This window comes from Lichenostomus cassidix, chromosome 3 (assembly GCF_008360975.1).
Source record: "Lichenostomus cassidix isolate B80296 chromosome 3, HeHo_3.0, whole genome shotgun sequence".
NCBI classification, from domain to species: domain Eukaryota; kingdom Metazoa; phylum Chordata; class Aves; order Passeriformes; family Meliphagidae; genus Lichenostomus; species Lichenostomus cassidix.
In genome coordinates this window covers 27,367,039-27,389,329 of record NC_139483.1, presented here as the reverse complement: position 1 = coordinate 27,389,329, position 22,291 = coordinate 27,367,039, and the positions used below count along the sequence as shown (strand labels likewise).

The 22,291-nt window shown below is 44.8% G+C and overlaps 1 protein-coding gene across 7 annotated transcripts in view; it reads right to left on the bottom strand.

Annotated features, from left to right (window-relative positions):
* LOC146439338 (uncharacterized) overlaps positions 1-22,291 on the bottom strand; it is a 57,037-nt gene that overhangs the window by 9,294 nt on the left and 25,452 nt on the right. For 2 of the 7 annotated variants that reach the window (XM_085055050.1, XM_085055048.1), the window contains exon 4: positions 5,203-5,256. The exons of 1 other annotated variant lie outside the window; for it this stretch is intronic. In XM_085055050.1, the coding sequence (XP_084911176.1) occupies positions 5,203-5,256 (54 nt within the window). Of the gene's footprint in view, positions 1-1,174; positions 1,300-5,202; positions 5,257-9,985; positions 10,702-22,291 lie in introns of those variants that run through there. 4 more of the 7 variants (XR_014850756.1, XR_014850755.1, XM_085055049.1 and 1 more) reach the window with 4 other exon arrangements.

The window sequence follows — 22,291 nt, the reverse complement described above, 5'->3', positions numbered from 1 at the left end:
TATTTATATTCATTCAGACCTAAATGCTTGCACAGCTCCTTGGGAGCCTGTGATGGAATGGGCAACATCTGTGTTTGTTTTTATACATACATACACACACATATATATGCATAAAAACACACAACCTTGATTTTTCAGAGATCTTTACTTCATGCTGTGCAGCCAGAACCAGAAGTTTGCGCCAATACTGCTCTGTCACTTGGTATGCCTTGCATTTGTGAATAGCTCAGGCATCTGCCCAGAAGGCTCTGGCCAGCACATCTCCTGCTCAGTTCCAAGCTGAAAAGCTTCCTTGTTTTAGGAGAGGAAAAGCCAGCATGCTTCTGCAGTGGCCTTTTAGCATGCAGGGTAAGAGATAAGAGACAGAGAAGTCATTCGAAGGATCTGGCCCCTGTCCAAGCAGAGGGCGTTCTCAACATTGATAAGATCAAGGCAAGAGCACAAGAGGTTTATGTTCCAATTTTAAATTCTTATTTTTACATAGCAGAAAACATCTCTCTGATCAGCCAGGTTATCAGATTGGCCTTGAAACTCTTCCTTCCTTTCTGCTAGCCCCAACAAGATCTCTTGAGATACAACTGGTAAGCCCCTGGGTGTCTTCTACCCACCTACTGCTGTTAAGATAAGCTCAGCTCCACTAATCCCATTCAGAGACTGCATGTAGAAGTTTGTGAAGGAAGAACAAAAACAGGAATAAATGAGACTTTTAACCCTCATCTTGAGGCAGCCTGGAGAATTGAAGACTTATTGTGTCATTATAGACACTCTGGAAGACAGGTTTCTGCATTTAGAACTGGCCAAGCCTGGTCTAGGGGAGAGGCAGTTACACCCCACGAGTACATGGTCACACACTCATCCTCCTTACAGTGCCAAGGAAGCATCTCCACTGCAACACCCACAAACACACTCTGGACACTAAAATAGCCATACATGTGTGTGCCCCTCTCTCTCCCACTTCTAGGGCCTTGCTTCCAGTTAGACATAACACTGGCTGACACTTTGGGGCACCAGTGACCAGGTCGGCACACTCACACTGCCCACCTCATGTGCAACACCCACACAGGCCAATGCCTGTCCCTCCCCTTGCAGTGACACGTGCTTTGCTACATGTACCTATAATGTACAAATCCATAGTTCCTGTACATGCTGTCACCTCTAATTTATCTCTGCTCACCTGCCTGCAGGGGCTGATTCTTCAGTTCCATTATCCTTTACTGTGTGGGAATAGAAGCAAGATTCTTCTCTTTTTAATATTATTTGCTCTTCCTTGTAGGCTGCCACCTCTCACAGCTGCTATTCCTGAGAGCATTTCAAACTGACTGAGCTGCTGCACATTAGAAAAGGTTATTAATCTCTCTAGGTTCTTAGACTAATCACTGTGCCATCATCCCACTTAAGAACTGCTGAGTGAGAGGAAAGGCTATAGCTGATCACCACCTGAGCTGGCCCATGGGAAACTTAAGTACAGGAAACAACAGCAAGATGACACCTTAGTGTTAAAACAGCAACAAAACCCAACCCAGGTCACCTGCTTAAGACTCCCAAGGATCACAAAAATTTCCAAAGGCTGTAGCTGTGTTTCCACGTCAGAGGGCAAAGACACTGTCCCTCTCTCTCACCTTCCCATGGGAGACTTTCAGCAGAAGAGGGAGGAAGGCATAGCTGTGATGATGCATGAGAGCACAACAGCTTGCACCCTGACATGCCAGCAAAGCCCCAAGATGTCAAGGCAGCCAAAGTATCAGCCAGAAGGAGTGTATTTTCAAATGCAGGCATCTCACAACCACATGAGACACTGATCTCAGCAAGAACAGGATTAAATGCTTCACTGATGGTATCAGAAGGTCACTGTCATCGTCATCACACAAGATGGAATAAGCACAATCCTTTCTCCTACAAATTATTCAGTAGCAGGAGAATTGAAAGGAGAAAGCAAGGATCCTTCCTTCAAATTTCTGGCATAAGCCATTAGATATCCTGCTCCTCAGATTAGTTCCTGCTCTTCAGATCAGTTCACTCACTGCATCTTCATCCAGTTGTACACTGTCTGGATATCTGTGACCATCTCAGTTCAGAAAGGAACTCTGCCTGAGTTGAAACAGGAACACTTATGCATCAGTGCTACAGTGACACAAGCAAACTGGTTCACATGGTGATGTTTCCTGTTCAGACACGCAGACAGCTGGCTGGTTCCTCCTGTAACAGCTCATCCACCCATCGCTGGGAGATGTGTCTTCATTTCTTCTACCTTCACCACAATGGACAGGTTCCAGCACTGAACCTGTGCCACCAGACCTTCAGCAACAGAGAGCCAAGCTTCTCACTTCGCCTCCCGCTAACACCCTTTGCAAAAGGCCACATTCAGTAGGGTCTAACAATAGCCCTGCCAAGAGAACTTGGGTCACTAGTGTGCTCTGACTCCATTACTGAATGTTGGACAACACCCAGAAATCACAGAAGGGTTGAGGTTGGCAGGCACCTCTAGAGATGGCTGAATTCAAACCCCTCCTCTGAGCAGGGTCAGCAGGAGTTTGCTGCCCAGGACTGCCTCCTGGCACACTGCGACTCTCTCCATGGACAGAGATTCCACAATTTCTCTGGGCAACCTGAATATCTTACAGTTCAACTTTTGCCCATTACCTCTTCTGCTGCTGGGCAACACTGAGAACGAATACTGTGCCAAGCATGTCCTGCTGGCTGGATTGAGGTTTCCCTTTATACGATGAGAGCATGGCACTGTCTTTCAGAGGTACTGACCTCTCTCAGCTGCGTCCAGAGCTGAGGAACCTCAGCAAAGAGTTCTGCCAGAGATCTGCTGTCTCCTTTCTCAGTGGGATACACAAAAGTGGGCATTCATAATCACTTGAAAAATGGAACTAAAAATGCACCTTTACTTAGCAGCTCTACCTCCACAACAGACCAGCAAGAGGTTGTAAAGAATCACATACTATTATCATGGAAGCCACGAGCACCTCAGGTGGAAAGGCACTGTCCCAGCTTGGCAAGGCTAGCCAGAGAAGAGTGTATTTTGTGCCATCTGACAGAAAAGCATGCTATCAGTTTCTGCTGTTTATTTTAGTGCAAGCTGACATGGGCTTAAGGAGCAACGGGATAATTCTCCCTTCAGATTCTCCAGGGGCACAGTAGTAAGCCACAATAATGAGCTTAAGGTGTCAGGAAACCACCCCACTGAGGCATCACTGAAACCCAGGGGACTGGAGAACCATCACCAAGCACCACTGGAAATAGCTAGTGTCCAGGGACAGACATCCACAAAAACCCAGTGAAAGAGCATGGGGCAGGCATAAAGGAAGGTGATAAAGATGTGCTAAAACACTGCAGCAGGATTAGACAGCTGGTAGGTCTGAAGGACAGGCACAGCCTGAGGAGAGCTCATGGGGCACAGGAGGACACAGCTATACTGAAAACAATCCAGAAGCACATGAGAGATCATAAGAGATCAGGATTAATTGTGCAATCAGAAGTACCAGGTCACTGTGGGGCTGCTGGAAGACAGGCCTGAAGTGCCCTGGCAGAAGGCAAATGAGAGGTCAGAAAAATACCACCCAGCTCTGCACATGGCTCTAGCCAGTTCTACCTGCTCATCCTCTCAGATACCAAATTCATTACCAGAGCAGTGAAGGGCAAGGGCACTCAACAGCATGCTTATCAACTGCAGCACTTCTGGGTACACACAGGCATCATTCCTATTGCCTGCTGGGCAGGGTATAAACCCTGAAAGCATTCTGCTCTGTCATTCTTCTCTCTTGCACGGCTATTAAAAATACTGCAGTGAAAATAGCAGCTTTATTACAAAGGACATTTGTTTTCTTTACCCTAACCTGGTTTTGCCTGTGTATCACAAACATGGAGGATCATATGGGGCTCAGTGGACTGAGGTACTCCTGCTTTGGTGGCAATGTGCAAAGTCAGAAACAAACAATCATAGAACGTTTAGGGTTGGACGGGACCTTCAAGACCATCTAGCTCCAAACCCCCTGCCATGACAGGGATACCTTCCACCAAAGTTGCTCAGAGTCCCACCCAACCTGACCCTGAACACTTCCAAGGATGCAGCAGCCACAACTTCTCTAGGAAACATGTTCCAGTGCATCCATCACCCTCACTGTAAAGAATTTCTTCCTAAAATGTAATCTTAATCTATTGTCCTTCAGTTTAAAGCCATTACCTTTTGTTCTATCACTACACACCCTTATGAAAAGTCCCCCTCCAGCTCACTTGTAGCCCCCTTTAGGTACTGGAAGGGGCTGTAATGTCTCCTAGGAGCTGTATCTTCCCCAGCTGGAGCAGCCTCCCTTTTTTCAGACTGTCTCACAGGGAAGGTGCTCCAATCCTCTTAACTTCATGGCTCTCCTCTGGCCTTTCTCCAACAGTTCCATGCCTTGCTCATGTCAGGGACTCCAGAGCTGGATGAAGTACTCCAGGTGGGATCTCACCAGAGTAGAGAAGAGGGGGAGAATCACCTCCCTCAACCTACTTGTCACATTTCTATTTGATTCAGGATACATCTCCCACAGTACCGTACAGAACTGACCAGAAGAAAAAGTACCCACAAAGGAGGCAGGGGCTGTCTGACAAGTCAGGGAAAGGGCTGCTAAAGACAAAACTCTCAGAGGTGCAGGCAGCAAAAACTGCAAGGATGAGATTTGAGCACATCTCAGAGGGATGTAAGCCATCAAGCATGAGAGATGCTTGGGACACTGCAGCATCATCCCAGCTAAAAAGCCATCCAAGCAACGTAGCTCTCACCTGGCATCACCCAAGTCCCATAACCCATATGGTTCTGCAAATACCAGCACACCATGAAGGTATAGTCCCTTTTCCACAGACATCTACCAGTACCTCTCACCCCTACCAAACACCACTTGGTCAAGAAGGATCCAAATGACACCCTGCAGGACACCTATGCTGTTTGACCTCATAGCATGGGATGTAGATTTTTACTCCAAGAAAGCTTGAAAACCACAGTCTCCAAAATGGAAAAAACGTATTATTAGCCCTGTCAGCAGCTAACCTAAACTGCAGCTACATTCTATACTCCACACTAGAAACTTTTGTTATGCAGCTGATCAAGCCACAGGAAACCTCCAAAATCATCTTCTGGACACATGTTCAATGAGAACCACCACATTAGGTATATGTGGAAAGATGAAGGAACTGCACCAGAAAAGGGCAACTTACACGAATTTTAATTACTCTAGTCTTCGCTCCACAATTCTTCTTGAGCAGCATCTTCTGAAAGAGAAGTAGAATCCAGGGATTAGTAGAAATAGCATGAAGGAACAGAACGAGGGATATTGCAGGGAGTCTCTTTTCATCAACATTTCATTAAAACAAGGCGGATGGATGGTTAAGAGAGATATGAAAGATTAAGAACTACCAAAGGTGACCAACAAGTAATCAACCTAATATGAGACTGTCTCATTGCAGCCTGCACAGAGTCCTCTGGCAGTGGCTCATACCCTGGGTTTTGAAAGAACACACAAGAAATTTCACAAGGAAAGAGATGGAACAACTGCCTGAAAGGAAGTTTCTTCTTAATTTCTGTCAATTAGTGGTTAGACTTTGCCCTGAAGCAGATGAATTCATCTTCCTTTATGAAGGAAAAAATAGTCTATTTCATGTAAATGTGGATGTTTCCATTATTTAACAGATATTTTCACTATGCTTATTTATTTAGAATTAAAAAAAAAGCAACAAAAAAACAAGGTAAAAGCACCTGCCTGCAGTCCTAAATCTCTTGGCCATATATTGCAAGAGCCATTAAAGTTGTCATAACATGAACCACACAACTTAGCAAACAGGATATACTTGAACCAGCAATTATTCTGGGAAACTACAGAAATAAACAGGCAAGTTGAAGTTCTATCCCAGTTTTTAAGCAGTGTTTTGGAAGCTGGCAAGTGAATAAAATCATTCTTTCCCCTCAAAAATTGTCAAAAAACAACTCCCAAGTGGAAAAACAAGGATCCAAGAGAAGAGTTCTTCCATTAAAAAAAAAAAAAAACTTCAATTACATTTTTCATACTTAAAAACCTGGTGAGGGAGGCATGTCAGGAAGAAACTTCTCCATCAGCTTTTGAAAGAAAGATTTCCCTAGCTCCTGTTTTTAACACTTCCCCAGTTGGAAAGCTGTGTGAAGTATGGGAAAACACTCCCCACACTCTCATGCTTTTACAAAGCAGTTGAAGTGTTTTTCAGATGAAGTTCTTTAAGAAGAGCCACAGAAAGACACCCCACCCTTTTACCAATATGAGTGGTAAATAGTGAGACTTTTCTAGCTAGACTTTTCTATTTTCTCTTGTTGTTTATAGTCTTTCTGCTTTCTCTAGCACTGAACAAGATAAAAGCAACACAGCACAGAGAGGCTTGGAAACTCAAAATGCTTAAATCCAAAACATACAAACAACCTCCAAAAAATTCAGAAGAAAAAGCACCACCCAAAAACCAAAGACAGTGCTTAGGTGAAAGTATTTATTATTTTTCCAGTAGAAAGTACTGCTGGGAGGCGGGAAGAACTCCCATTCCTCCACCACCCTCTGACACTCTTCATCCCATAAGCACATCTTTGCAGTCCCAATCCACATTACTGCCCAAAACTTGGAGAGGGAGCTAGAGATCCACCCAGCATTTCTATGCACATCAGCCTCTTTGATCTAAAATCCAGAACTTGGCACACTCACATCCCTCTTTGAAACTTTCACATGAGTAGTTTGGGGCTCAAGGACACTATATTTCACTATCCAAGTATGCATGCGGAAGAAGGGAGGTGCTGCAAGGATTTTGAGTTTTTTCTGTTAATCCCTTAGCAGGTGAATCCTAATGCTGTCTCCATTATTCAAAAGACTAAGCAGTAGCCGTGCCTGGTGGCTCTGTCCTCAGGTCTGACCTGGCAGCACAGCTTCAAGGTTTCTAACCTAAAAGGACCCAACAGCTCTTTGCACAAAGAAGGCAGGAGACAAAAGGAACTGCTGAACTGAACTAGCCCAGCCCAAGGATGTCTGACTGAACAAGGGATCCCCTGGGAATTCCTATAAAAAAAAAATCACAGGACTCTGCTCTCAGCCAGGCTGCAAGGCAGCCACTGTAAAGCAGGTATTTACTGTGAAGTCACTGCCTTCCTTAAGGACCCACAACCACACAGTGAAACAGACAGAGAAGGAAGGAGACCTTGGTAACACTGACAAAACCCAGGGTGCAGGGAAGGGCAAAATGAGGAGCCGTGAGGTCTTGCAATGTTCTGGTCTCTCCTTAAGCTTTTCTACTAGCTGCCGTGAAATGCTGGCTGGTGGGGATGAGGAAGGGTAGGCTAGACAAGCCTTGGTGAGATAAAATGCGCAAGACACAGTCAGGTTGAGCAATGAAAGTGAGAATTTTGAGCACCATCCTTCAGGGGAAGAATGTTGTTACAGCAGAACATACCCTGCCATGTCCCATATCAGCTCTGTGACTTTGGGTGAGTCCCTCAGCTTCTCCAGGTGGCTGTAAACTGGAGCTTTACAGTCGTACTCAGCTGAACCCCAAGGATAAAGTAAGTCTGTGACACTTCCACATTGCCTCAGTAGCAGCACTGAATCCTCTGCTGAAAGGGGAAAAACAGAACTCTGCTGGCCAGGGAGCAGGTACACCACTTTCCAGTACAGTCCAGTGGGATGAAATGCCTAGCATCGTCCCTCCAATTACTTCATCAGGGTGCAACAAAAGACATTATTTCCCAACTAAAATCAGCAGAGGCAGCAAGATATTTACCCATCCTGGCCTTCTATTAAAACATATAGGGACATCCAACAGAGACAGAAATTACAAGATGACACCAAAGACTTGGTGAAAAGACTTCAATTAAAAGTTTGAACTAGCCTGTAGGCAGGTGGACAACCAGCCAGACTCTTCCAAGAGAAATTCAAGTGCTCCGCTGTATCCCAAGTCTTACGCTTCTGGTAGAAGACAGAAGTGCTCTTTTAGTGATGCTGTTGTGATAAGCTTTAATTATATGAGAATCTTACCACACTTTACACCACTGCTACAGTTTGCAGAGGTTGCATTGAGCAGCAAGAGCAAGATGCCCTACATAACAATTTTTGCTCCTCTTGTGTTTCTTCTTTGTTCCTGGTGTTCCTCTTGAAGGACTTGGTAGAAAAATAAAAACATGACATCTCATCCACAGGCTGTTAAACTGGAGCATAAACCTCAGAACAGGAAGCTACCTGGAACTGCTACATTCTCCTATTTCCATTTATTCTGAAAGCAGAGCAAGAGCAATTGTGCTGCACTCTTACAGCTTTCAGGTCCCACATCATAGTAAGATCCAAAACAGAGAGAGGGAGAGAGAGAGCAAGCCAGCCATATGATGATGCAGCTGAGAATGAATCCATGGAAGGCCAGTTATCAAATGTTATTCTATTTAATCAAATTGCTTCCACCTCACTTGCAGCCACACGCTTTCTGCACCCAGCACAGTAAAGCCATGCTTTTCAAAAAGTAAGTCAAGCCATCTTTGAATGGTTTTCCATCCCTCAGTTTTCCCTTTCCTTGCCAAACCGGAGTGCAGACTTTCGGACAGGGAAGCTAAAATGCAGTGCTGCCTAGCAACGGCCAGGGACTTTCCACGGCAGCCTCTCCTCATCCTCCCTCTGGAGACCTCCACGTCACAAGCCAACCACGAGATGCAGCAACTCATTAACTCCTATTTACACAGATACAAGGCAGAGCTGAAATAACATTTATTTGGCTACATGACTTGCAGTAGCCTAAAGCAGGGGAAACGGCCTATAAGAAAGGTGACATATTCAGTTTAGTAACCCTGGGATCATTCCTAACTACTAGACCAATGTGAAAGTACAGTTTTATTTCCTCAAGCTATTTTCTGGGAGTTATGACAAAGAGCAGAGCAGAGATTTGTCAAAGGTCATGGAGAATATTAGTAGCAGAGCTGAGAATAAAACCATAGGGTCTGGTTTCCAAAACTTTCTTCCACCTGCAGAAAATGAAATGGAAGAAAAAGAGGCAGTGTCCCTATTTCAATTAAAAAGTCTTTCCTGCTGGTCTCCAACAGAACTGCTAGCATCAGAGCTGAAACATACAGCTTGGGAACACTATTATTTGCATGAAGGGAAGTTTATTTTGCTATCTACTGTGACTTCTACTTAAAAGGAGGAAATAACATGACTAAGGAAATGTTAGTCTTTTTGAGAACACAAGAGTTATGCCTCGCTCTAAAAGTAAGGCTGAATTGAAACATTTCAGGGTTAACCCTCAAGAAAACAGCAGAATCAGTTCAGCTCAAGAATCGACCCACCAGTCTCACCTCCTGCTCAGAAGACAAGAGACTCTCTCAGTCCTGGGCCTGTATTCAAGACAGTTGCAGGGACTGGAAATAACAGAGAGTCACATATTCACCAAATGAAATGTGGCAATGAACCCCTGATCTCCCACATGTGTGGCTTTGCTGCACATCCCTGCCACATCAAAATAGCACCATTGGTATACAGAGATGAGCCACCAGCCCTGCTTCTCTTGGAGCACAGCTCCCCAGGCCAGCCTTGCTTCAGGAGGTGTCTCTGACTGCTTAAGCTGCAGTACTCCCAGTCCCCCAACACTGACTTGAGCAGTTCTGAACTACTCCAGAAGGTAATTGTGAATGCCTGAGCTTGCTTATGCACAAAAGTTACCATAGAACCATTCTATACAAACCGCACTATCCAGGTGAGTGTAATATATATTAATAATCAAAATACATTCTTACAAAGGCATTCTTAATGCAAGACAAGTCTAGGAATAATGATATCCCCAAGATGAATGAATTTATGTCACACTACTGCAACAGTTCAAAACTAAGTATTTAGAACTCTGTCAATGCACAGTTTAAAGATAGGCATTACAACTTAATTTTCAAATGTTTAAGGGTTTGAGCAAACTCTTAAACCAGCACACAATGCAAAATATTTTACATGAATATATATTAATAAACACTTTTCATCTTACATCTGCTTTTCATATACACATTTCTGGTTTTAGAATAGTTTCGTTTTCACTACCTCCACAGGACAAAGCAACTCTTTTGTCCATTAGTGCTTGGGGGGTGGGGGGCACTAACTGATTACTTATTATCTGGTCATAGTTTTAAACTACGGGCCTGTCCAAAGTCGGAAGCAGTTTACTACTGATTTTTTCAGACCAGTTTACTCTATTTCATGCAAGAGAGCACAGGAACTCTCAGTTTCTCAACATAACTCATCATTTAATGACACACTTCATCAAATGCTACATACTGACATACAATCAGCTTGTTACAATTTAAGAATGTTACGGTGATTTTCACTAGCTAATGAAAGAGATTTCAAAATTTAAAGAAAAAAAGAAGTCTGTATTCAGTAACTGTGTTCTAACTTAACTCAAAGATCAGACTTTCCGAAAAACATCAAGCAGGCCAGAAGTCTGCCTTTCTTTAGTTTTGTTGATGACCCTCAACAGGGCAAGTGCACTTTAAAGGCATGGACATTTCTGTTTCTTGTTGACATATTAAAGCTCTTGATAGGATACAAAGTTTAAACATTCCAAGTTTTCAGAAAAAGCCTCCTCAGCTCTATAACCTGTTTTACTTCCATGCTGTTAACCCTACCAGCCAGCTTCCCAGTTGCCCGGAGTCTTCCAGGAACAAGAAGGCAGACCAAGCTTGAATGTCTAGCACGAAAACAGAGAAACAGCCTGATGAGATTACTTGCTTTGTTAAAAAAAAAAAAAAAAAGAACTGAAAGAAGAAACAGTACAGTGTGAGGAGAAATTGCACTCTAAGTCACAGCAGAGGGCTGATGAAAAGGGACAAACCATAGCCAGTGATGCAATGTGCACAGAGAAAATTGCCTCACAGCAAGGCAGGGAAGCAGCTTTCTGGCCCATTAAGCAGAGGACTGAAGGAGCCTCAATAAGATACATCCTGGGACAGAGAGGTGAAGCAGATGCTGGTGCAGAGGCAATGTCCACATGTGAGCTCCAGCCCGATGCCAATCCCATTACACAAAGTGTGCCAGCCAGGGAAGTACAGCCCTATGGCCCTTCTCCTCTAGGAAAGCATTTCCGAGCAAGAAGCCTGCCCAGTCTGCTTTCCCAAGAGCCCTCAGAGACAAGTTTGGGCCAGGAGGAACAGCTTTCCCACCAGCCAGCTGCTGCTGGAAGGCTGTCCTCTGTCACTGCTGGGGCAGGGAGGGCGTGCAGAGGGTTAATGCACAGGGCAGAGGTGCAGCTGCAGCACAGTGGGCAGATGAGGTCAGGGCACTGCACAAAGTAGCCATTGTGCAGCACACTGCGGCTGCAGGCTCCTGCTTGAGCGAGTGCCACCTCCATCCCACTGCATGGCACCCAGACAGCGCAGGGGCCACGGGGCAGGAGGCCACAGCTGCTCCCCACCACAGCAGGGAGACACATGCAGGCAAACCGGCAGCAGCCTCACACTGCTGACGAAGCAGAGGATTCCAGCAAGGCCCTCTTCACAGCACAGGCGGAATTAAAGGAAGGGGATCGGCTGTGCCCAAAGGCAGTGCTCCCACAGGCCACATGTGAAACCCCAGCAAGGCCTCAGCCAGAGCTCAGTAGCAAGGCTAAAGCTTTCAGTGTTTTCCCAGCCCAACAGCTCCATGTACCCTCAGACTTAAACATCACAGCCCAGTGCCCTCTGCTTTACAGACATCTTCCACCCAGGACATCAGCACTTCATGCCCACATGGCAGGGCATGAGGGAGCAGGACCACGGTTCCTGTCCTTTTGCCAACACAGTGATGGGTTCTCTGCAACAGGCAAAGCCAGCTCTGCCCTCCCAATCAGTTTAGGAGCAAAACAAGCAAAAAAACCTAAAGCTATTTCGTAGGTTGATTTTAGACTGGATATTTTAATTCCTTGGCACTGAGTAGTGCTGCTAGGACACAGGCATCATCTCTTAGCCCTGCAGTACAAAAACTATACAGAAAAAAAGTCACAGGCTCCTCCTCACTGCTTTTAAGCTGAAGCAGCTCCAGCTGACACTAACCCCCATCCAGGCTCAGGCTCCCAGGCACACATGACTCAAATTGGCAGACAAACCAGGGGGCCAAGCCTTCCTAGCAGCCACCTGAGGGTACTCTGCAATTGCATCACCAGGAATGCCCTGTGCCAGGGGAACACCCACTGTCTGGGCCCAGGGGTGCAAGGCCACTGTCCAGTGCATTCATGTGCCAGACAGACACAAGCTCCCTGCCCAGCCCCTAAAGCAGCACAGTAACAGGAAGGCTATAGTTCAGCCTATAGCTTTAAATTGTAATTATCATCAGTCACAGTCTCCACACTTCATCAGAAGCTAAACAGCTTCACAGCATTTTAAAATACAGGTTAACTCAACTGGTTGGGCCAACAGTCCCCTCTTACAAAAACAAATCCTGGCACCCAAACACTAAGCTGTGGTGATACTGTGGAACATCATGGAAAGCCTCTGAACTCTTTTGAAAGTTATTTCTAGTTAATATTCAGTTGAATTAGTCATTCATGCTTTTTTGCCAGATTTATTCTCAGTCTATTCAAAGTTCCTTCGAAACATCAACACATTTTGTCTCTTAACATTGTCATAAAGGGTTCCCACCCCTATCAAATAGGAGTCCCAGTTATCCAGGCAGCACCTCTGCTAGCAAGGGCCAAAAATCCATAGCCTCCATACAGTGCAAACACTGACAGCTTAGTGCATCTGGACAAGGCAGGAGAGGAAATGCTGATTACTAAGTGATCATTGAAAACAAATTCAAATTTTAAAAAAGCCAGGCAAGGCCTTAAAAAAAAAAAAGTAATGCAAGGACTTGCACAGAATCATATACTCAGCAAACAGTGGACCATGAAAAACAAAACAAAGTAATTCCTGTGGTCATCAAATGGTGTCATTAATCACCTAATTTTGTGCACTACAAGGAGCTCAGCTATCGCTACTGAAGAGAAAAATGTGTGAGAACTTACAGCAAATACAAACTGGCAGAACAGCAAGTCAGTCTCACCAGTAACTGCTCTCTAAATAAGCACAATGTAGTTGCATGCCAGTCCAGAAAGGCAGTGTGCAAGTGATCACTGCAGAGTGGCACCAGGCTGCTGGACCTGGTCAAGGTCTGCTACAAAAGAGAGGGAGCTGAAGTCTGGCCAGCAAGGTCTGCCACCTGGCAGAGCATCTGAGGTCTCACTATTCCCAAGGCCCAGAGAACAGATTAAATTATTCAAATCACAGACTGCTTTTTGAAGTTCTCCCTGCATATCACACTAGAGCCACAGCTAACATAAACACAGTTACCTACTCACACAGTTGTGGTCTAAGCAAACAGACTGTCTGCTTGTCTGTAGGTGACTCTGGTTTTCTACTGCTCCTCCGTCTCCTTTGTGGCATACATATGGTTTCCAGATATACTCTGGATCTGTACAGAAGCCCTGTCCCTCTAGAAACAGATAAAACACATCATATTTGCCCTGGCACTTTTACCACTAGCCCTTTGATTTGAATTCGGGGATGGAGGAAGTGAATACTCTGTATGGAGCATCTCTGGCTCAGCAGCTGCTTTCCCTGCTGGTCTGGCAGAGTCTGAGTCTGCTGATCTGCAGGGTACATCAGATGGTTCATCTATTCACTCCATGCCAACCCCAAATCCCTCACTGAGTTTTCTTTGAGGCCTGGAAAAAACGCAAAGCTCTATTTGTGCAGGAAACAGACCTGACCAAAAACTCCAGCACCTGTGGAGTAACAAAAATGTAAAGAAAGGGCAGGATTCATTAATTCCCTATCACTCATCTGCACATGCCAAAGCTACCAAAGTTCAAATGCTAGGCTTGCCCCTCCTGCTCACTAGAGTCTGTGAATGGAGGAGGGCTGCAAAGGGACAGGGGGGTCTAGTTTCACAGCTGGCAGGCATGGTAGCAGCTCCAGAGAAAAAGCTTACAAAGCTTTTAATTCAGGGCTGCCAATGTGACTATTTCCTCCCTTCATTCCTGGCCTTGGCTCCAAAGTTGTCCACAGGGAATGTCCAGTCTAGTCTAACATATCACCTGATGTCTCTATAGTTTATCTCACTTCTAACTGAAGCCTTGGCTCAGACATGATTCCAAAGCCCTCCCTCCCCACAGACTTTTGCTTCAGGCAGAGCTAGGGCAGAAGGCACACAGCCTCCTGCAGCTTTATCTTCTTCCCCTCAGCACTGCTGCTGCAGCACATGGGAGATGGCAGTGCTGGAGGCTTGAAACAAGCAGCCCCAGACTCTTCCACCATTTGCTGTTTAAATGTTGTCTTTAAGTGCACCAAGAAGAGGTTAAGACATCAGTGCAAGACAGACAGTGAACACAGTTCCCTTTAAGCAGGGAGATACAGAGAGCTCTAGAAGTCACACAGCTGTATATCCTGGGAAAGAAGAAGAAAAATACTAAAATCACTGAAAGGTATGGACTCTTGTCAGCTATGATGTTACAGAGACAGGGAGAGGAAGAGAATCCACAGACAGCTGCTCCAAACCCAGAGGCCACAGGGCAAGAGTGTGTGCCTTTACATGATCCTTGGGTAACTGAAAAAACTACAAGACATTCCAAATGCTCTGTGGAAGCCACAGGGCCTTGTGCACACCAGCCACAAAGTGAACAGCCAAGCATGTGGAACACCAGATGTCCAGAAGAGACTGCATGCTCACACAGGTTTTCCTCATGAAAGGATAGCTGTACATGTGGATGGCAAAACGAAGAAACAGACCAAAACAATCAGCCCAAATCGGTTTTAAGGCCAGATTTTTAAGCCAGTTTCTTCATGTTTTTGACCCAACTACAACATTTTAGATGTTCACATGAAGTATTTATGTTTAAAAGTAAAAATTCTTAGACCTGAATGCCTGTTTGTCTGCCCAAAACCCTGCCCTAAAGTTAGCACAAGGAACTTTTCAGGAGGTATAAAACCCACACAGTATCTACCTAACCCATCACAGAACACATCCAGTGGAGATCAGTGGGTTTCTCTGAGGAGAATCTGGAATATACACCTTTTCATCAGATTTTTGGCCAGAGGATTGGTCTTACTGGAGCTTCTCAAAAATAGGGCAACATGGGGTATACTTCTTGTACTAAATGAAGAAAGGATTTGTCAGTGGCCTGGATCTTCACAATAGAAACCTCAAAAGGTGGCTCTGAATTGCCTCCCACACTCTCCAGCTGAGTGCAAAGGACATTACCCTGTGGGAACCCTTGCCCTGGGCTCATCTGGTGTTGCTGGGAGCACTCACAAATGGAACTTCAAGCAGAAAACACATAAGGTCACGTTTTCAGATGAGAGCTTGGATTTGTGGACAGTGGGGAAACTTTGGAAAAGCCAGATGCAGACAGACTACATAAACAGCTTTGGAAAGAAAAAACAAACCCGTCTTAAACAAAGAAGCAAACATCCCAAGCCACGGGGCTTGCTTGAGGTCCGAACAAAGGGCAACAGAGTCCCTCTCCCTCTTCTCCCAAGACACACATGTATCATGGCTGCATTACCTTGCAAAATATTTTAGCATATTCTCCTTACACATGAATATGCCTGTTTTGGAAATCTCCTGTGCTTGCACGAAAATATAAACAAATACTATATTAGACACTGGAGACCAGAAGATGATAAACCCGAGACACCATTTTTTGCTCACAAATAGACTTCCATGAAGCAGGAGTAAGTACAACACTAATCACCACAGAGAGGAAATGATGACATAAGCCAACTGTTCCCACATTCCCCACCTAATCACCCACTGGTCCCCCTCCTCTACAGCCCCAGTGAACCTCACTTACACATTAGTGACAAGGGAACACGCTGGAGCAGCTAGCCATCTAATAGGATAAAGACCTCTTACTCTGGGGAGCTAATCCATTTATGCAGAACACAGCTAACAACTGCACTTGGAGAATGCTCTCCCATGCCCACATGCAGCAATGCCTGCCCACACCTGCCTTGCAGCACAACACTGCACGGCACACTTGGGGGCCTTGCTCAGGTGGTGCTTGAATGTTGAAACTCAGAACTTGTGACTTGACCTACCAGCTTTGAAAGAGCTGGCCTAGGCCTGTACCCATGTGAACAGCTTGCAAATATTTCAGAGGAGCCAGTATCTCCTGCCTGGTGCACTGTCCTTCCTTTTAAGTAGGCATACAGATCCCTTCAGCATTTGCAGATTCTGATCACATTTTGCATCCCTTCATTCACATTCTCACAGATGCACATGGCTTGAGATGGCATAAAGCTGGCCCAGGGAACCATCCCCAATGCTCAATTGGTTTTATTGTTTCTTGCAATCAGCCTTTTTCCCTGAACACTTCAATGAGCTGAGTGAGCTTCAGCATCTCTACTTGTCCATGGGTACCAGCACGGGATACACATTACTCCTGTCAATATTTGAAACTCCCCTTTGAGAGCAGTGAGGCACCATCAGAGCCAGAAGCACTTCATTGCCCTTCTAAATTGGTGTTAGCAGGGCACAGCAACCCTCAGAGCTGTGCCCAAAGCACCAGCGGGAGAACTGCTGCCCTTAAGCATGCCATTCCATTGTCTGCATCAAGATCCACTTTCCAAATAGCTGGAAATAAACCATCAACCCAATAGCTTGCAAGATCCATATCATATAACACACACCAGTGTTCATAACACATGCATCAATTTTAATGCACAAATCATTTCAGTGTTTCCTTCTTTCAGCTCAAGATTTTGGCCTGTCTCATCCTTATGAAACAGTTGTGCCCTAGGACCAAGAGAGCTCCTTCACTCACCACACTGCAAAACGGCAAAAGTTCAGATAAACTCATTAAAAAGAGACCAGAATGTCTCAAGGCCAAGTTTATTAGGATCCTCTGTGCAGAGAAAGGTTGCTAACAAAAGCAAAAATTTACACCACATTTATATGAATAGTTTTGACGGTGTTTGAATATTTTGGATGCTTGCATCTGGAAAGCAAATGAACCAGTGCCTCAACTCAATACAGAGTTTTATACAGTGGACTGAGCAACATGGGGAAGTCTCACAGTTGCAGCAGTAATTACAGCTCCTTTCTGCCTCTAACCCTACCAGCAGCCCCATCATGAGATAGCAATCTGATTTTTTTCAGCTTCTTGTGGTTTACCATTTCACTCAGCTCTAGAGAGAGTCCACAGGCTGTTTAGCATAACTGTGCACAGTAAGAGTCTGCAAAATGCAAACGGGAGGAATTAGCACAGCAAAAATGCTTTTCACACTTCTTGTAGCAGTTAGGCTTGAACAGAACGTTGGTGTATTATGAAAGAAAAGATACAAGAATACTAAAATAGTTGTACTATAAATCTTTCTGCTCAGAAAATATTTTCCAATATTTTCTTATAATCCAGTGTTTCTGGTGCTCATAATTACACTCTTTCCACTATAATTATTCTATTACACTAGAACACTATTCTATTACTATTGTGGAATTACACTATTCCACCATAATTAGAAACTAATAGTGTTGGTTGTGTTATTCAGAGGACGACAAGAAATTATATTAAGTTGAAAATTAGTTAAAAACTTGATTTGATAGCACACCAAATTCAGTACTACAATGAAAGTAATCATATCACGAACTCACTGTGCTATTTCCACCAGAGCTCTGAACAAAGCCCCGCAGCTTAGAGTAAGACTTACTTTTAAGTATGCTCAATAGACAGGCTTATTATCTAGTCAGGTACACCACATTCTTCTGTGAGGTATGTTTCTGCACATACAGCAAACAGCAGCAGTAACAAACTTTCCTGAACAAACTCAGGGCATTCCCTGACCTGTGGTGGCTCCCCCAGCTGCAAACCACATCACCTGAAACGTAACAAGGAACGGGTTTAGAGAGTGAGAAAATCAGGCATCTAACTGGCTCTATTTAAAAGATATTTCTACCTATACAGGGATCTGTAATTTGAAAAAAAAAAAAAATTGGGAAAATTGTTTAAAACCTTAAGTTTAATTTTTTTTTTGTTCCTTGTTTCTTAATCATAATACACCATCATGGCAGAGCCTATAGGACTGTTTGATGAGCCTCTGAAGTGACAGGCAAGATAGAGAGTTTCTAAAGCCTCCACAGGTAGACAAATTTTTATTTTGTTTATGCTGTAAAAAAGCACGTTCTTACAGTAAGATTGCAATGTAACTTGCGAAACATTTTAGGGTTTTATCCTTTGTACAGCTGATCAACCGTTTTTTTCCACAATCAAACACATGAAGGTGAAATTACAGCCTGCAAGGATATGCCAGGATTTTAAAGCACAAGCATATTTTTTAATTAAAAATATATTTTATCCTCATATAGACATGACCACAGACTTCATTTACATTAAGTTCCTAACACTCTAGAGGAAGCTCAGTTTTGCAAATTCATTCCTATGAAACCTGCTTTGCATAAGCAATCTAAGTCCAGCAGGAAACAAAGGGATTGTTTGCAATGAGGAAAACCAGTAAGTTTCATAGGGCTTCTCTTAAGAATCTTCATTTGTGCTTTTTTCCAATTTACCTGTGACCCTCCAGGACACCTATGTTTTTGAAACCTTTAATTTAGAAAAAAATGTCATTACATGGGGTTTTTTTGGCTTGAAGAGTGAGGGTTTGTCTCTCCCTTATTGGTCATCATTTCCTCAAAACAAATTGCAGCTCAACACCAAGAGTATCTGGGCTCCCAGCTTTGGAGAAGGGCAGGGAGTTTTATGAGTGAATCTCCTCTGGTTTAACTCAGTCCCCATCTACATAAGAAGTAGATGCATCTATTGAGTGCCTCCTCCTGTGAGATGAGCTGTGGACCAATGCCCAAAACTCCCATTGACATCAACAGGCTGAAAGAAAGTGCGAGCAGAGCCCAGCAGTGTGGTTCTCATGTGAGCCAACAATGAAGAGGCTATTCAGAACTAAGGCAGAAAATCAGAGCTAAACCCCAGCCCATGCCAAGGACAGCTGTGTTGTTGACAGCCAGGCTGGCTATTCTACCACTCCAAAGCTTGCCTCAAAAACAGCATTTCCTAGAGTGTTTACTCTAGTCACGGGCTTGGCCTTAAAAGCTCAGCCAGCTTCTGCCTATTGAGCAGTAATGGCTGCTGCGTTTTCAAGACTCAGACATGCCCTGGACAAGCTGCTTACTCTCCGTCTGTGGTGACAAACTGGAGCACAAACACCCAGCATTAATAGTTTATCACCACCATCACATGACTGCCCTGTTCCTGCTGCTACCAAATTCACACTACTGCCTCCCTCCTTCCTTCTCACTCACAGGCAGTGATTGCCCCCCAGGAGACTGCAGCATGCAAGGCACACCTGTGCCACCTCTCAGACAGCAGTGCCAAGCCATGCTGGGCCAGGAAGGTGTCCTGCTTCACAGATACAGAGCTAAGCAATGCCAGGGAAAAGCTAAGGGAAAAACAAGCTCTTGTTCTCCATTCCTTGCTACCATCTCTTTTATACAGTGCTTTGAACAAGTCTATAACCATCTGAATCCTAGAGCAATAGCAGCCCCTGTTATCCTGTGGCGGCTGAATTCCAAGGAAATTCAGTGCTTAGTGGTGGCAAAATAGGAACAAAGGGAAAAAACAAGAACCCTAATCTCTACTGCTTATTTCAGTTTCTTAAGCTATATGATAAAGTAATAAAAGCAAGCAGAAAACTGCCACCACCATCAGATGCCCCCTGGACTATATGAGGAATAACCAGCTTGGTTCTAAATAGCCATTCACCTTCTCTTGCTTCCTCAAGCCACTTCACTGATCCTCCAAAGAACTGAACTGTAAAGCTCTCTCCTTTTCAGAGGTTGCCACCGTAAGCAAAAGATGCAACTTATTATGCCTGAAGAGAGATCCATTCATCTGCAGTCCGAATACAATTTGGGCAGAGACAGCATATGGTGGAGCCGCCTGCAGACTCTTTTTCTCCCCAGGCAAGGATGAGATATTTGTATCACAATGAGCCACACGCTGAGGGAGGAGTGGGCAGGGAGAGGTATCTGGCCAACTCCACAGCCACACTGGGACCCAACCCAGGCAGCCCTTCTGGTCCAGACACACCAAGGCTCAGGGGGGTGAGGACAATCCAGCCCTATTGCAGAAGAGGACAGTACTGTAGAGAAGGTCCTGACCTTCACTTCCAAGCAACATCTCCAAGCTGGTGTTTTTCAAAAATACACACAGGTTGCAGCAAAGCTTCCAAATCTGCCAGGTCCTTGAGACTACTTGGGCTGAACTCAGGGAAGCAACATGCCAGCATTATCCTCCTGCACTGTACAGTGTCAAAACAAGAAAAAAAATCCTTCCAAAAACCTTATTGGAAAAGGACCTGCAGATGTCAACACACAAGAGATAGAACAGGGATATGTTGCATGATGGCCACCCTTGAGGATCCAATCCAGCACTCACTCTGTGACTGCTGCTCACCCCACCTCCAATTCCATTCTAACCAGTTCTGTTGTTGCTGCAGTTAGGAGCTCTCAGTTTTGCTGAGTGAAGTTTTGTGTGGCCAGCTGCCAGCCCACCATAAAACACCACCAGAAGATACGGGAGACTGGGCTTTCCCTCGTACTAGTTAAGTAGGAATCCTTCCCTGTAGTGCTTTGAGAGCAAAATGCTAGAGAGCAAACCCTCAACCTTGTCCGTTCACATGCAGTTTCCGGGAGACACTTTCAGGTGGAAGCACTTTACCGCCTCCAGATTTGCTCCTCCCAGGCCTACCTGACTGTCAGAGTCAGACCAAGAGTTCAAGACCTACACAGCATCACTCAGGACTTCCCCCCGAGTCACATCCCAAGGCCACATGTCAGTGATGCCCATATGCCCATTTCATCTCCTCTCTTTGGTCTGTAGCCAAAGACTCAGCTCTAGTTTAATACCTTCTTACCAGGCTTTAGAGCTTTGAGAAAAAAAAAAAAGAAAGACAGCAGGGTTGGGAAGGTAGCCAGCAAGCCTGCCAATCTAAATGATAAGCCCTTGCCTTTAACCTCAGGCTCATAATTTTCTGCCACTGGTGCCATGTGCTATTACTGTCCCTTTGGGAATCTTAATACAACAAAAATACTCTCTCTAGCTCTGTCTCCACCATTCTTAACCTTCCTATTCCACAGATCTCTACTGCCTTCAACATGTACTCTCTCAAACGTCAGCCACATCAAACTTCCTTCCCTCATTTTTCCTTTTGCTCAACCAAGCTTTCTGGTGTTCTCCAAATGACCCTGACCAACCTAATCCCTGCTCTTTCACGATTCACAGCAGCACCTCAAGGAACCACATTTCAGATGTTTCATCAGATATTCTAGCTACTGCCTCATGCTCCCTTAGTAGTCCAAATGGCTATATTCACCAACATGCAAGCTCCCAGGAAAAGGCAGCAAAATTACACAGCTACATACCCCAGGAAAAAGAGACCAATAAGTATTTCCAGACAGAAGCTCATTTGTCCATCTCCCCCTTGAACTGTTGCCCCTTTGCATGTGTTACAAAACCAGAATAAAAATGCACTCAGACAAAACAAGGAAGGAAAACATTTAGGAATAGGACGAGATTATCCTGCCTGCCTTGCCTTTGGCATTTACAAGCTGGCAGCAAGATGAACTTACCATCAGCGAAAAGATATAGTCAACTTACTTGCCTCCTTCAGGAAAGAAAAGGAAATCATCATGCTTTCTAGGAAGCAGCTAGTTCAAGTTCTACTTGGGTTACTGCTCTCATGTTCCTATTCATCCAGCTGCACACAAGCACTTCCTAATGTTTTTGCATGAATTAGATAATCATCCAGGGAACACTAATGAGACACAGAGACAGAGGTATCTGCTGCCTGGCAGAGTCACAATCACCTCCTTGGGGCTGGGCAGAGCTCCTCATGCCTTCCTCTGCTATTGAGTCTCTCTCCATCTCCCAGACAGCACATTTTCTCCCCACCCTCCTTCTCTCCACCACTGTCAGAATACCAATGTCTGATGTCAGCCAACTGGACATCAGCTGGCTGGCACTGAGCCACAGTGTTTATAACAGATCAAACCACAGGAGAACATCTCCTCGGTTCCTCCACAGATGTAAAGAACAAGACACATCTACCACACCCCATTCTCCCACTCACATGGTACATGTCTAGAGTCCCAGAGCCTCCTGTCACAGAACTACATCCTTGCAAACAAGCAGACCAGACAATCTCATCGAGTGTGTTCAGCCCCAAACTTTCTCATGCTAGGACTGTCTCACAGCTGCCACACATAGCAGTTGTTTGCTGGCCACTTCAGTGCCAAACACCATCGGGGCTGAGATAGAC